The 12,770-nt window shown below is 46.2% G+C and overlaps 1 protein-coding gene and 1 long non-coding RNA gene across 11 annotated transcripts in view; one reads left to right on the top strand and one right to left on the bottom strand.

The window, feature by feature from the left end:
- The window catches only part of ARID1B (AT-rich interaction domain 1B), a 329,688-nt gene extending 321,976 nt beyond the window's left edge, over nucleotides 1-7,712 (bottom strand). For 8 of the 10 annotated variants that reach the window (XM_057406383.1, XM_057406430.1, XM_057406388.1 and 5 more), the window contains exon 1: nucleotides 5,932-7,712. In XM_057406383.1, coding sequence (XP_057262366.1) covers nucleotides 5,932-7,686 — 1,755 coding nt within the window. In that variant the 5' untranslated portion in view covers nucleotides 7,687-7,712. The remainder of the gene's footprint in view (nucleotides 1-5,931) is intronic. The other 2 variants (XM_057406417.1, XM_057406449.1) reach the window with 1 other exon arrangement.
- A 98-nt stretch (nucleotides 7,713-7,810) lies between these two features.
- LOC130597705 (uncharacterized) lies at nucleotides 7,811-10,860 on the top strand. The gene is made up of 2 exons (XR_008971851.1): nucleotides 7,811-7,963; nucleotides 9,699-10,860. It is a non-coding gene; the product is annotated as an uncharacterized LOC130597705 (long non-coding RNA).
- The last annotated feature ends 1,910 nt before the right edge of the window (nucleotides 10,861-12,770 follow it).

Genomic DNA, 12,770 nt, shown 5'->3' with positions numbered 1-12,770 from the left:
TGTGCAATGATAAAACAGTGCAAGGAATACTTGCATTTTAGATGATGGTGCCTTCAGTTTAAGGTGACTATATTGACACAGCAGACAAATCCCTCATTTCGCTCAGTCATTTGCCTTCTCAGTTGTCTGAATAGAGGACCGTAAAGCTTAAATTCTCCTACAACAGTGTGTTCACAGTAAGACTGGATTTATGCAAAAGCTGAAGTTTATGGCACTGAGACCCAATTTATTTCTGAGAACTCTATTTTCAGTTCTGCCAAGGTGTGCCTGTCTAAAGCAAGGTGTGTGTTACGTATCTCCGTTTCCCCACCCTGTACAACAGGAAGAATCATCTCTTACTCCAGGGCACAGCACACTAGAAAGGTAGCATAAAAAATGTTGTTACTGAGCAAATAAAGATAGTTAAAAGTAGTCCTGTATAAATTAGCCATCTACTGTCCCAAAAATGCACTGTTCACAAATTACATTGGTATCCTGGGATACATTCCTCCCTGAAGATTCCTTGACTGCAGTGGGACACTGCCCTGGACGAGTTTGGTCCTTTTGGAGCCAACCTGTGTTCCTGGTGGATCACTGGCTGCCACACTCCCAAAACAGAAGTACAACAACAGAAGTCCTGTGGCCCACCTGCAACACAAGCACTGCAGCCCGGTGCCAGCACATCCGCGTTTGTGTGTAAAGTGAGCACAAAGAGGGACGATTGATAACAGAAAAATTCTAAAGGTAACCTTATGATCTGAATGGCAAAACACACATCAACTGCAGAGAAAGCTTTCAATTTTACTAAAAAATAATATTTAAATTTACTAACAGGCAAGGCTTCCTTAAAATACATTTTACTTTAATACAATTGGCTCCACAAGACTTCCATGTATCATATTTATTTGCTTCTCTCAGCACCAAGCAGTACAAAAACAACACTGCTTAGTAGCGCCTTTCTATTACTAGTTTTCAAAACAAATTTGAAAACCACTAAGGTATACTTTTAATTTAAGTTTAATTAAAGTCCTCATTCAGTCCTACCAAAACATGTATTTAGCACTATGTAAATAGCCCAAAATTGAAAGAAACTTTTTTCCCCCAAGTACCTTAATAATCACAATTCTAAAATATATTCTAGCAAGTTAGCCTACCACAAACACATGCTACTGAAATTCTGCAGCCTTGAGCATGCATGCACAGTGACTGTGGCAACACTACTTTACAAATCCACAGAGAATCTTCAAAGCCTCCCGATAAATGGCATATTCTGAAAAAGTACTGAAATGCAACTAGTTAGGGCAAAGGTACAATCTTAAGGACACAAGGATAAATAAACTACTGCCATTCTCACGTTAACAAGAAGAATGTCAAAATACCTGTAATAAAATATTTGACGTGCAAAAGAAAAAGATCAATAGCTAACCAAGCATATTTTTATTGCACAAATTTAATCTAGTTTTAACTAAGACACTACTTCAAAATGAAACAGCATCACCTAACAGACCATACTTAGTAATTTCAAAAATTTCACATTACATATGTAACTAGGAAATTTAGCAACAGATTACATGCCTTTTCATCCCCACAGATTTGGATCAGAATGCCAAGAAGACAGCAATCGACTGCTTAGTTGTAGAATCAGTACACGATGGAGGCAGTAATACAGTAGACAGGCTTGCATCTCTCTTTCTTTATTGTATCTCATACACAGGGTCCTGCTGTTCAATATGTAGGCATAAGCGCTACTACAGAAACCCATAACTGAACACCAAACCACAAAGTGTCAAATATATGGTCGTAATATATATATACATGCTACTAACTGAGAATATTGCTATTTGCTACTTCTAAATAGAAGCTATATGAATACTAAACTGTTTATTCCAAAATGCACAGGGAAAAATATATTTTATTCTCCCATTGAGACATCAAGAAGCTTTTCACCACACTAACAGCTGTTTAATGGCCTTCAGGCACAGGACGTGATGCTGCAGCCCTGGCTTAGGGCTCCCAACACAGGCTAACTATTTGGCATAGAAAGAGCTGCAGAATCAGACATATTCAGAGTTTCTCCACTGCAAACCAAACGACTGATACGCACATTAATTCAGAGTGGCTAGACAGAATTTTTCCTAACACTTGCTATACAGGTACTCCTGAAAAGACCCAGGTTCTCTCTTTGTCTGTAGGTGTGGGTAAATCTTGCATGTGTGCACAAAGAAGAACAAAGTGTATAAAGCACACACACAGAGGCCAGCTAATGTGTTAAGAAATGGCAGGACAAATCAGAAGCATAAAAGCAGCTTCAGGAGCCTAAATAGCTGTACAATGTCAAGGACTTAATAATCAAAATGACTGAATGAGAAGGTACTGTACCAGCATCACATGTCTCCTCCACAATCAAATCAATATACCTGCATGAGCTATATCCATCTGCTTTGAAAACGTGTGTTTCTTCAGAAACAAGAGGCCTCCTTTTCAAGCTTACATCTTGTCTCACGATCGGATAAGGTGAATAAATGAAATGGAAACAAAATTTTCTTAATTTAATAGGCTGGACAAGCACAGAAGTCAAGGCAGATTGGGACGCCACAGTTCTGCATATTATAGAAATTACCCATGCTGAGGCAACAATTTCCTCAACAAGTATCTCAGATATTGTAGCCTACTGAAGGTCCTTGTTCTCTGTTAGCAGCCCGACAGTTTCTTACAGGTGTAGGGTTAAATTATCATCTGCTTTCCAAAGATATATCACAAGTGAGTATATTCTAATGTGCACATACACATATAGAGAGTACACACAGAGATGATTATTAAAAAAAAAAAGCCTCCTGTTCAAATGCTGGACTGAACATTATGGTTTTCTCTTTCAAAAAGTAACTAATTTCTCTACATAATGACACAACATACATGGAAAGTGACACATGGGCATTAAAAAAAAATGAAAGAAGTGTTCTGTAAGTTATATCTTTTATTTGACACAACCTATTTTACACATTAAAAAAATATTAATTTAAAATATAACAAAATTCCTTAATCACTTACTGGTTAGATGGAAATATCATAACATAAGGAACCCTGACAACTTGCCTTTATGAGAATTATTTTAAGGAAAATAATTTTAAAAAAATCAAATTATGCCCTTGCCAGAATATTCTTTCTAAGCTGCATCTTAATTCTTATGGCACACACACACACAAAAAAAAAAACTGTGAGAGAGCACATAAACCCATACATAGAAGGAAGTATTTCTAAGGGTCATACTGAGGACATAATGAATTTACTCTCACTCCTCCAATAAAAATAAAATACTTTAAACAATTTCTGCTGTAAAGGAATAGTGCTCTAAACTAACATGTACTATGTCTATCTGCCAACAATTTTCCGAGCTTTTAAAGCCATTAATTCCAAACTAGCTGTGTTCAAAACCAATCAGACAATGCAAATCTTTTAAAATTAATTACTAAAGGTATAGGATACAAGGCCTCATTACCTTATGGCTTGCAGTGACCCTTTTACCAGTGCAAATTAAAAAAGGTAAGAATAACACTCATAAAAAAAGAAAAATCTTACTTCCCTAGAAGAAACAGAAAAGAAATGGAACAAAAACTAAAAACGTGACAGGAGTGGTCTGCTGGAAGTAGACAAACACACATACATTCAGCCCATCCAGGGTTTCTAGCATTATTTTTTTTCAGGATTAATACACCAATTACCACATTAAATGGTGTTTTCTCTAGATTCTGCTTATTACTTTATGGAAAGATCCAGCCTTTGAGGATCCCAAAAGCATACGCCTGCATTTGTTCCTGCCAGTCCTTGTTGTTAAAAGCTATTAAAAGATTTAACAGTTCTTAATAGAAAGATCTTGTCGAAGGGAAAAGAAACCCATAAAATCCTAATGCACTACTCCATTTAACACAATTCACTTCTCTACTGAGAATTCAAGCCTAATGTCACATTTGTGTAGAAAAAAAATAATGAGATCAACAACTCCCGATGCTTCTTTAAGTCCTCTACACACAATTCAAACCCAAAAGCGCATTTTCCCCCCGAATATCTGGATGTGCTGCAGAAATGAGACAAACGCAACCTCTGGCAGAACGACTCCTTTTCCCCATCTTTGTACAATACGCGGCGTCTTCTCACCTACAGCAGCCACACGCAAACGAGATGATGTTTTTAAAAGGCATGCACAGGTTAGGTATCAAGGTAAAAGGAATGTAATGGAACTAGCATCCGGATTATTTATATAAAAAAAAAATAAAGTAAGAAACTAATCCCTTGCATAATATCCATAAGCTGCAACGTTACAAAACACGTTCAGAGGCACGAGCACACCTTGAAATCCCAAACCCTCACCCAAGCCCTGTTATTGCTAGGTACTCCCCTACCGCCTCCAATTAGCTAGGAATTAATAATCTGAAAGAATAAATAAAACAATGCCCAGAAAAAGCACGCCATGGAACCGAACTGCAAGAGGGAGGGAGGAAGAAAGGAAGGGAAGGGGGGAAAAGGCGAGGGCCTGCCCTGGGCCCTGAAGGCGCCGATGGCCGGTAGGGCCGGAGCTGGTGCTGGAGCCGGAGCGGGCGGAGGGGCTGCTCCCCCCGGCCGGGCGGCGCGGCTGCCCGGTGTTATTTGCGGCGGGGGTTCGTGTGACTGCGCCGCTCGGCACTTCTATTTACATCAGCGGCGCGAGGTGCCCAATGGCGAGCGGGGAGCCAATCAGATGGCAGATTAGATGTCAACTCGGAGGCAGCTGTCTGGAGACGGTGCAGCCAGTTTACCTCCACAATTCAAATTCCGAACCTGGCGGAGGAGACCCGGCCGCTCCTCGTTCAGCACCGGCCCTACAGCGGGAACCGGCCTCCCGGAACGCCGGCTCCCCGCAATGCACCGGAAAGGCGCTGCGCAGCGGTCCGCCGGCCGCGATCATCGCGCCCATCTATCGATCCATCCACTCATCGATCGATCGGCGGAGTTACCGGGCGGGGGGTACAAGGGGGTGCGTGTGGCTGTGGCGGCCAGCCCGGTGCCCGTGCGCGTTTTACCGACGCCAAGGACTTTTCCTTCTCTTTATTTTTCTTCGCTGCCACCCTCTCCCGTCCACCCTTCCCCCTCCCGTTTGGATTTCCGCGTGTGTTCGGGGACACAAACGTAGTTCTGCGCACCCACGCGCGATAACGCTGGTGGGGCAAGTCCCCCGTAAGGTCACCGGCCCCAGGCACCCCGCACCGCGCCGCGCGGACGGAGGCGCGGGCACACGCGCGCACACACGCGTGCGCGCGCTCTTCCCATCGGGAAGGGGAAAAAAAAAAAAAAAAAAAAAAAAAACACAACGATCCCGGGCGCGCTGCGCGGATCTCACTGCGGTAACTCCGCCAGGGACAAACTACTTTGCTAAGAGCGCGCAATGGGTTCTGCCCGAACAAAAAATAACAGGTTAAAAACAGAGACGGAGGGGGAGGGGGGGGGGGGGAGGAAAGGACGAAGAAAAAAAAAAAAAATAAAATACAGCAAAAGGCTCCGTGAACGATAATGGACTGTATCCCCCGGGCCCGGCAGCCCCTTGACCAAACCCGGCCCCGTCCCGAGCCGCTTGTCCCCGGGCCCCGCGTCCCACCGCTGCTGCCTGCGGAACGAAGGAGCAAAAATATGAAGCGGGTCTGAGAGCAGCCTGGTTTCGGCAGCCAGAGCCGCGCTCCGCTACCCCTGGCCCCGGCGGGGCCGCGCATTGTGCGCCGCTCTCCCTTGCTGCGGAGGCACTGAGAAGCAGAACTGGCCCGGAGAAAAAAAGAAAAAAAAAAAGAAAAAGAAAATCAAGATTTTTTTTTTTTTAAGGAGAGGCGGTTGGGGGGGAGGGGGAGAGGAAGAAAAAGTGAATTATAAAGAAACTGCGACCCCGACACGAACGGCGCGGAGCCACCAGCGATGGGGAGCAGGGGTTACCTGGGTCCTGCTGATGGCCTGACCGGTGCTCCCGGGGCTCATCGCCGGGTGACTCCTTTGTTGCGCCGCTGCCCAGGCCGGGTTCGCCGCTCCGTACTGGGCGCCCATGTCCTTGCCCATGCCCATGCCCGCCGCTGCCTGCTGGCTTCCCGGGGCGGCCGCCGCTGCCTGGGGCTGGGGCTGCGGCGGGGCGCTGGGGCTGCTGTAGTCGGGGTAGCTGCTGCCGTAGCTCCGCATCATGGGGCTGGGGGATGTGAGCAGCTGGTTCAAGGTAGGGGTGGCCCCGGACGGGTGCTGGTTCTGTCCGGAGAACCGCGCGAAGCCGCCGGCCGCCGCCGCCGCGCCGGCAGCAGCCTTGCCGAGGCCGGCCCCGCCGCCGGGGCCCATCATCATGCCGCCGCCCGGCTGCCGCGGGGAGCTCAGCACCCCGTAGCCCGCCGCGGAGCTCCCGTAGCCGCCGCCGCCTGCTCCGGCGCCCGCTGCCGCCACAGCTCCCGCGCCGCCGCCCGCGCCGCCGCCGGGGCCGCGGCCGTAGCCCGAGTAGTGGTTGTACTGGCTGTTGGGGTAACCTTCGTGGGAGTTTTGCAGGGGGTCCATGCTGTTGGGGGCCGCCGTGGGGTGCATTATCCCCATCCCGGGGCTTTGTTGTCCGCCATGTTGATCAAAGCAAGGCCCGGCGCGGCTCGCCGTAGCGCTGCTGGCAGGGGCAGGGGCAGCGTTGCCATAATAGCTATTGAACTCCGAGACACCCACCGCGGAGGGGCCGCCGCCGCCGCCTCCCCCGCTCCCGCCGCCTCCGAGGCCGCCGCCGCCGCTCCCAGCGCTCGGGGGCGGCTGCTGGGGCTGCTGCTGTCCGCCCAGGGGTCCCAAGCCGGGGTGATCGTAGCGGCCGCCGATGGGCTCGCCCATCTTGCCGGGCATCTCCTCCTCGTCGGCGCCTTTATTCAGCATTTGCTGCTGCTGCTGGGGGGGCTCGGCCTGAGCGCCCAAAACACTGTCTTTTCCTCCATGTTGCTGCTGCTCCATGTCTGCACTGGGCTGAGCAGCGCCGCCACCGCCACCGCCGTTGTTGTTGCTGCCGCTGCCGCCGCCGCCGCCGAGGCTGCTGTTGTTATTCTGCACGGGATGGTGCTGAGGCGGCGGCTGCTGCGGCGGCGGCGGCGGGAATTGATTTAGCTGCTGCTGTAGTGCATGGTGGTGGTGGTGCGGGTGGTGGGCATGGTGGTGGTGGGCATGGTGATGCGGGTGGTGGGCATGGTGGTGGTGGTGGTGGTGGTGGGGAGGCGCGGCGGGGTGATCGCCTCCGACGCTCTTCAGCTTGTGGTTGGGGAGCAGCCCCGTCTCCATAGCCGAGCCCGGGTTGGAGGAGGAGGAGGAGGAGGAGGAAGGAGACGAAGAAGATGAAGATAACGCCGAGGAGCTTCCACCTTCCTTCAGAGCCGGCTCTGAGGAGAAGCAGCCGCCGCTGGCGTTGTTGTTGTTGTTACCGGCGGCAGCGGCGGGAGCCGCGTTATTGGCCATGTTCAGCGGCTCACTGTGGTGGTGGAGGAGATGGTGATCTAAATTATTCACGCTGCCGCCGGCCGGACTCCCTTCAACGACCCCCAGCGCGGGGCCAGGCCCAGGAGCGGCAGTAGCGGCGGCCCCGGCCACCCCTGGGCCCTGATCCGGGCCCAGGCCGCCCGGCAGGCTCGGGGCTTTGCCCTTGTTGTTCGCACCAGCCGGAGCCGCTGCGACTTGCGCGGCCATGATCATCGCAACATTGCGAGTCCGGAGAAATTATGCTGATACTACTAACTACTAAAACAAAAAAAAAGCTAACCAAACAACAAAAGAAGAAAATATCGACCCTCACCCCCAGAAGGGGGGGGGGGGGGGGGGAGCAGAAGTGGGGGAGGGCGCGGAGAGGGGCAGAAAAAGAAGCGGCCGGGGCAGGGACTTGACTGAGCCAAGAGTATCCCCTGCGGACCGCTCCGCACGCACCGAGATACAGAGATTTCCCTCCCCGAGTCCGTGTTTGAGATTAGAAATGGTAAGAACTCCTTACGGTCCGCGCCTGTTCCCGCTGTGTGATTTCATGTTGAAAGTTTTTTGTTCAGGTTTAAATGAAACTTTTTCCCCTTTCCCCCCCCCCCCCTCTTTTCCCCCCCTCCTTTCCTCCCTAACCCGGATATGGGTGAACACACGTCTGGCGGAGCCGCGCTGGCCCAGCATGGCATGAGCGAGCGAGCGAGCGAGGGAGCCAGCGCCGACAGACATCGCCCCCTCCGCCCCGAGCGCGCCCGCGCACTCGCAAAACGCGGACTGGACTCCGCATGGCGCCGGCTCCCGCTCCGGGCCGCCGTCAGGAGCGCGGCGGGCTGCGGGCGGGGGGAGCGCGGCCCCGTCGCTGCCTCTGACCGGGTGCCACTCATGTGCGTGTCCAGCGGGCCCCGCCGAGGGGGCAGCCGCAGGCCCAACTCGCGCGGGGGTTGCTTGGAGGAGAAGGGTCCCGGCGGGCCTCAGCGTGTGGGGGCGAGCAGGAGCCAGGGGTGCCGCCGGCGGCGCAGCCTCGCGGGGCCGCTGTGGCGGGACAGAGGCGACGGGACGCCCGCAAACGCGGTGCTCCCGCGTCCAGGTGTGTTGGAGGAGGCGGAACTGCCAAACTTTCGGGCACCGCAAGTTGCCCCCTAGCCCCGTATGTCATGGTCAGAAGGCGCCTCGTTGTGCTCCGAGGGCAGGGAAACGTTTGCCATCTCACGGGAAAATAATTTGGTGTTTTCTTTCCAGTTTGGTGTGTGTGTGTGTGTGTGTGTGTGTGTGTCCCAAGATTTATAACCGTCTGCAAACGAAATATAAAATTTAACCTAAAATTCTGCAGCGGTAGCATCTTTGCAGTTGTCCATATTGTCCAGCTGTCTCCAAATTCTAACGGTCATTTGCACTAATGATGCCTTTATATATAGGGCTGTTTTCAATATGTTCTGTGTACTTATTTGCAGATCAACAGACTGATCAAGGAGAGTGAGGCATTTTCGGTCCCATAATTGTTTCCCCAAACAATATAATTTCCAGTACACACAAGACACTCATGAAAACGTAGTAACACAAAACCCAAAATATGTAATCCATGTAACTCTTGCTCCGAATGGAAAGCTGCTGCTGCTGCCCTACATTTTTTAACCATCTTTCAGAATGGTTCGAAGGGGTTTTTAGAACTATCTTAATACAAACGATACCCTAGTAGAAGAAAAGGTAATAGTTGCACACTACCTTCAACTAATGAAAGCATATGGGAGATTAAATACTTGGCTATGAATATATCAAACTGGAATATTAGTGAATGTTTTCAATATAGTAACGGTCTAAACCACACTGTTTTAAATGAATTTATTTATGCGCTCTGTTAAGGCTTAAGGCAAGCACGTTTGCAAATTTCAAAATGGAAATTTAAATCTGAGATTCAGTAATAATGGTAGAAAAAAAATGCAGCCTATCACAACAGATGCTGTCATGAGTAGGTAGGCTTTTTTGAATCCACTGTGAAGGCATTTAAGAGCAGAAATTTCATGTTATAATGTTGCATTACATGCAAAGATTATTGATAAATGTATGAACAGTGTGATTTCAGTGTCTATTAATTTTATTTCTGTCTGAAAAGTCAGAAGTAGTCTGATTTCCATGATGGAGTTACTTTTGAAAAGTCTTGGTGCTTGTCAAGTACATCTTGCTAATACTGCTGTTACAATTGTATTTCTCTTTTTTTTTTTTTTGGTACCGTTTGCAAGTGCAAAAATGTTATATGGCTAGTAGAAAAACACAGAGCGGGGGAAAAAATGGTGAGTAATTCTACTGGGGGGAATCAGGTGCATACCCAAGGGTCATTACAGGCTGTAACAACAACAAATTGCAATTCTATGCAAACTGCTAGAAAGGGGTATATCATCTTTGTAGGAGAGAGAATAACAGAACTGTAAGATGAATTCATGCCAAATCATTCATCAGCTTTTGCCAAGAGAATACTAGATCTTTGTTAGTGAGCCTTTTTGACATTTTCTCCTGGATTTTCTTCCTTTCTATATTCAAATACACGCTAATTATACACATTAAGCCACATAAGTTGATTTTTTGAAGTCTTTCATATGCAAATATAAATATAGATGTCTCCTGGAGTGTATTTATTTACATGTGTACTCTAAAATAAAATATAAAATCAATTACACATTTATACTTCAAGACATTTATATTCAAGCAAAAATAAATATATCTAAAATCCGATAAGATGTGCTGATAGCTCCCCGTCTGCGGATGGAATACTTCCTGACATGCTCTGCAACTCCTTCTGGTCAGGAAAATAGCCTGCAAAGTTTAACAAAGATTTACTTTGAAATGTTTTCCCTGGGAAAGAAGAAAAGAATGAAGCTTTAAAATGAAGAGTTTATACTACTAACTCCTTTCTTCCCATTTGTTTCAGCAACTCGGCTACAAGATTGGAACTAAGAAGCTATAAAATAGAGGCCCTCAGCACAATGAAATCAGTCTGCTATAAAAGGCGACACATGCCAGTTTTTCCTCCCCAATGGCAGATGCCACACCCTAAAGCAGACAGAAGGCACTGCAGTCTGTGCAAGGGAAGCACAACACAAAGCAAAAACCATGGTTCAATTTTTTTAGATTGCAAATAATGTTGAGATTCCTTTTGCCATCTTTGCTCAGATGATGAGTGGTAGTGTTTGTTAAATTCAAATGCTCCATTCCAAAAGCTCTCATTGTATGCATGAATTATGAATTTATTATAATATAATGTAAAAAAGCTCTAATTGCCATGCATATTATCTGCTTCAAAATGATTGCATTGATATTTGATATCGCAAGTGCATGGTTTCAACTTCAGTTCCATTTTTATTGTTTCTTTGATTTAATTATTTTCTATAAACCAATGTTATCCAAGCATGGTTTCTTTCTTTTGCCTTTTTCCTAGCAAATTATAAACTCTGGGAGTCTGGGATCCCTTTCCAGGATAAGCAACATCATTTTCTAAACTTACTGTTGGCAATTTGTTTACTCCATTGGCTACAACATCAGAAGAGACCCTGCAGGCCGTCCGTGGGTAGCTCAATCCCATGGTAGCGATGTGGCTTTCCCAGCAATATGGCAGCTATCCTTCCATTTGGTTGGAGCAGTGGCTCTTATACACAGAATAATGCTAAAGAGAGATACAGAAAATAAACCAATATGGTAACAGCCCCAAGGTGTTATTTTAGGGATACTGGGAGAAATCTTTAATTTTTTTGTGAGATAAAAATCCAGTCAGAGATTCAAGAGTCTGTTGCATCTGACCTGGGTAGCCACAAGAGTCTGAAAAATCCCTACATACAAAAAAACCCACAAACCACCATTTTTGTTGTTGTGCTTTATGTTTAAATTCAACTGTGCAGTTTGATGAAACAATTGTCAAATTCACTGTAATTCTCAATCTCCTCCTTTTACATTGGCATTAGATTTAATGAGGAAAAAAGAGAGAAGTATGGGGCTTTTATTAAATTATCGCTTCTTTTATTAGTTAAACATCCAATCGAAATCATTCTGCAGTCAGTGCAAATCTTTTAATTGATTTCAATAAGGCATAAATCAGATCACAGAAAAGTAAGCAGCCAGCTCAGAGCTTTAGCTTTACGCTTTAGCTTGGTGTTTGGAGCTATAGTAATGGGATTTTGTTTTTAAGAGAACCCTTATGTGGTCAACGTATAACTATAACATAGTAGTGTTTTCTTTATTACATAATATTGACACTTCAGACACAAATGTAATATGTAAACTATGATAGTAGATATCCAGCTGATAAGCCAGGCTCTGTTAGGTGTAAAGCTTGGAGGTGAGCATAATAATTTTATTTTAGCTGGTCATAAAGAACTTTAAAAAAACACGTTTTACACCAACAGATCATGGCCTAAAACATGTAGGGAGTGACACAGTCTACCTTTTAATTAAAATCCGTTCTTTAGCAGCCACTAATCGCTGGCAATTTAATGCATTTCTTCTGGCAATGTGTAAACAAAAGGATTTCAAACCATCACATCTCTATCTCAAGAATGCCTTACACGATTTTATTATGGAAATGCAACATCAGCAATTTTTTTCCCTTGCTGGATGGAGACCACTTGAATAGAATGTTTAAGTATCTCAATTTTACAAATGTGAATCATCCACTGAAGTCAGTAAGATCACTCACTTCCTTAAAGTTAAGCCCTGATTAAGTGCTTCTGTGGACTAAGATCTCTAGGAAAAACAGCTCTTGAGTCTGTACTTTGGTGAGATAGGAGCCCAATTGATTTTCTAAATCAAAACAAAATCTTCCATTTGGGCTGTTGATTTCTGGGCTTACCCACCAGTGAAATCCGAGCTTTTAAACTGAATGATGCTAACATTTCTGGATCCTATGTCATTGTTTGAGAATACCATTGCATTTTGGGGCGATTTAGGAAAAGGCCAGCCTTCCTTTGCATTATTAATTTATGGTCCTGTTCATTTATAAACTACAAAACTTGAAAAGATTTGGTATAAGAATAATCATAGAGTTCTCTGACAGTGTTTCTTTCCCATTCTCCTGCCTTTAACAAATCTTTTCTTTGCTGATGTGCAAGATACACGTGGGAAACCAAAAGAAATATTTGCTGTTAGCTACACGTTGGTTGGAGGTCCTTTCTATCCTCAGTTGTAGCATGCAGGGTTGAAGAAACAGTCAAACTGACAATACACAGCTTTCACACTCATAAAATAAATGAGATCAGTACCCTAGCTATAAAAAAGCTGGGTCTTCCAAGAAAAAATAAATAAACAAAAGCCCTAGTTTTCTTTTG

This window comes from Pezoporus wallicus, unplaced genomic scaffold, assembly GCF_028554395.1.
Source record: "Pezoporus wallicus isolate ANWC-B61680 ecotype Strahan unplaced genomic scaffold, APGP_CSIRO_Pwel_v1 contig_3817, whole genome shotgun sequence".
NCBI classification, from domain to species: Eukaryota; Metazoa; Chordata; class Aves; order Psittaciformes; family Psittacidae; genus Pezoporus; species Pezoporus wallicus.
Note: the sequence above shows the minus strand (reverse complement) of the source record. Positions and strands in the feature narration are given on the sequence as shown.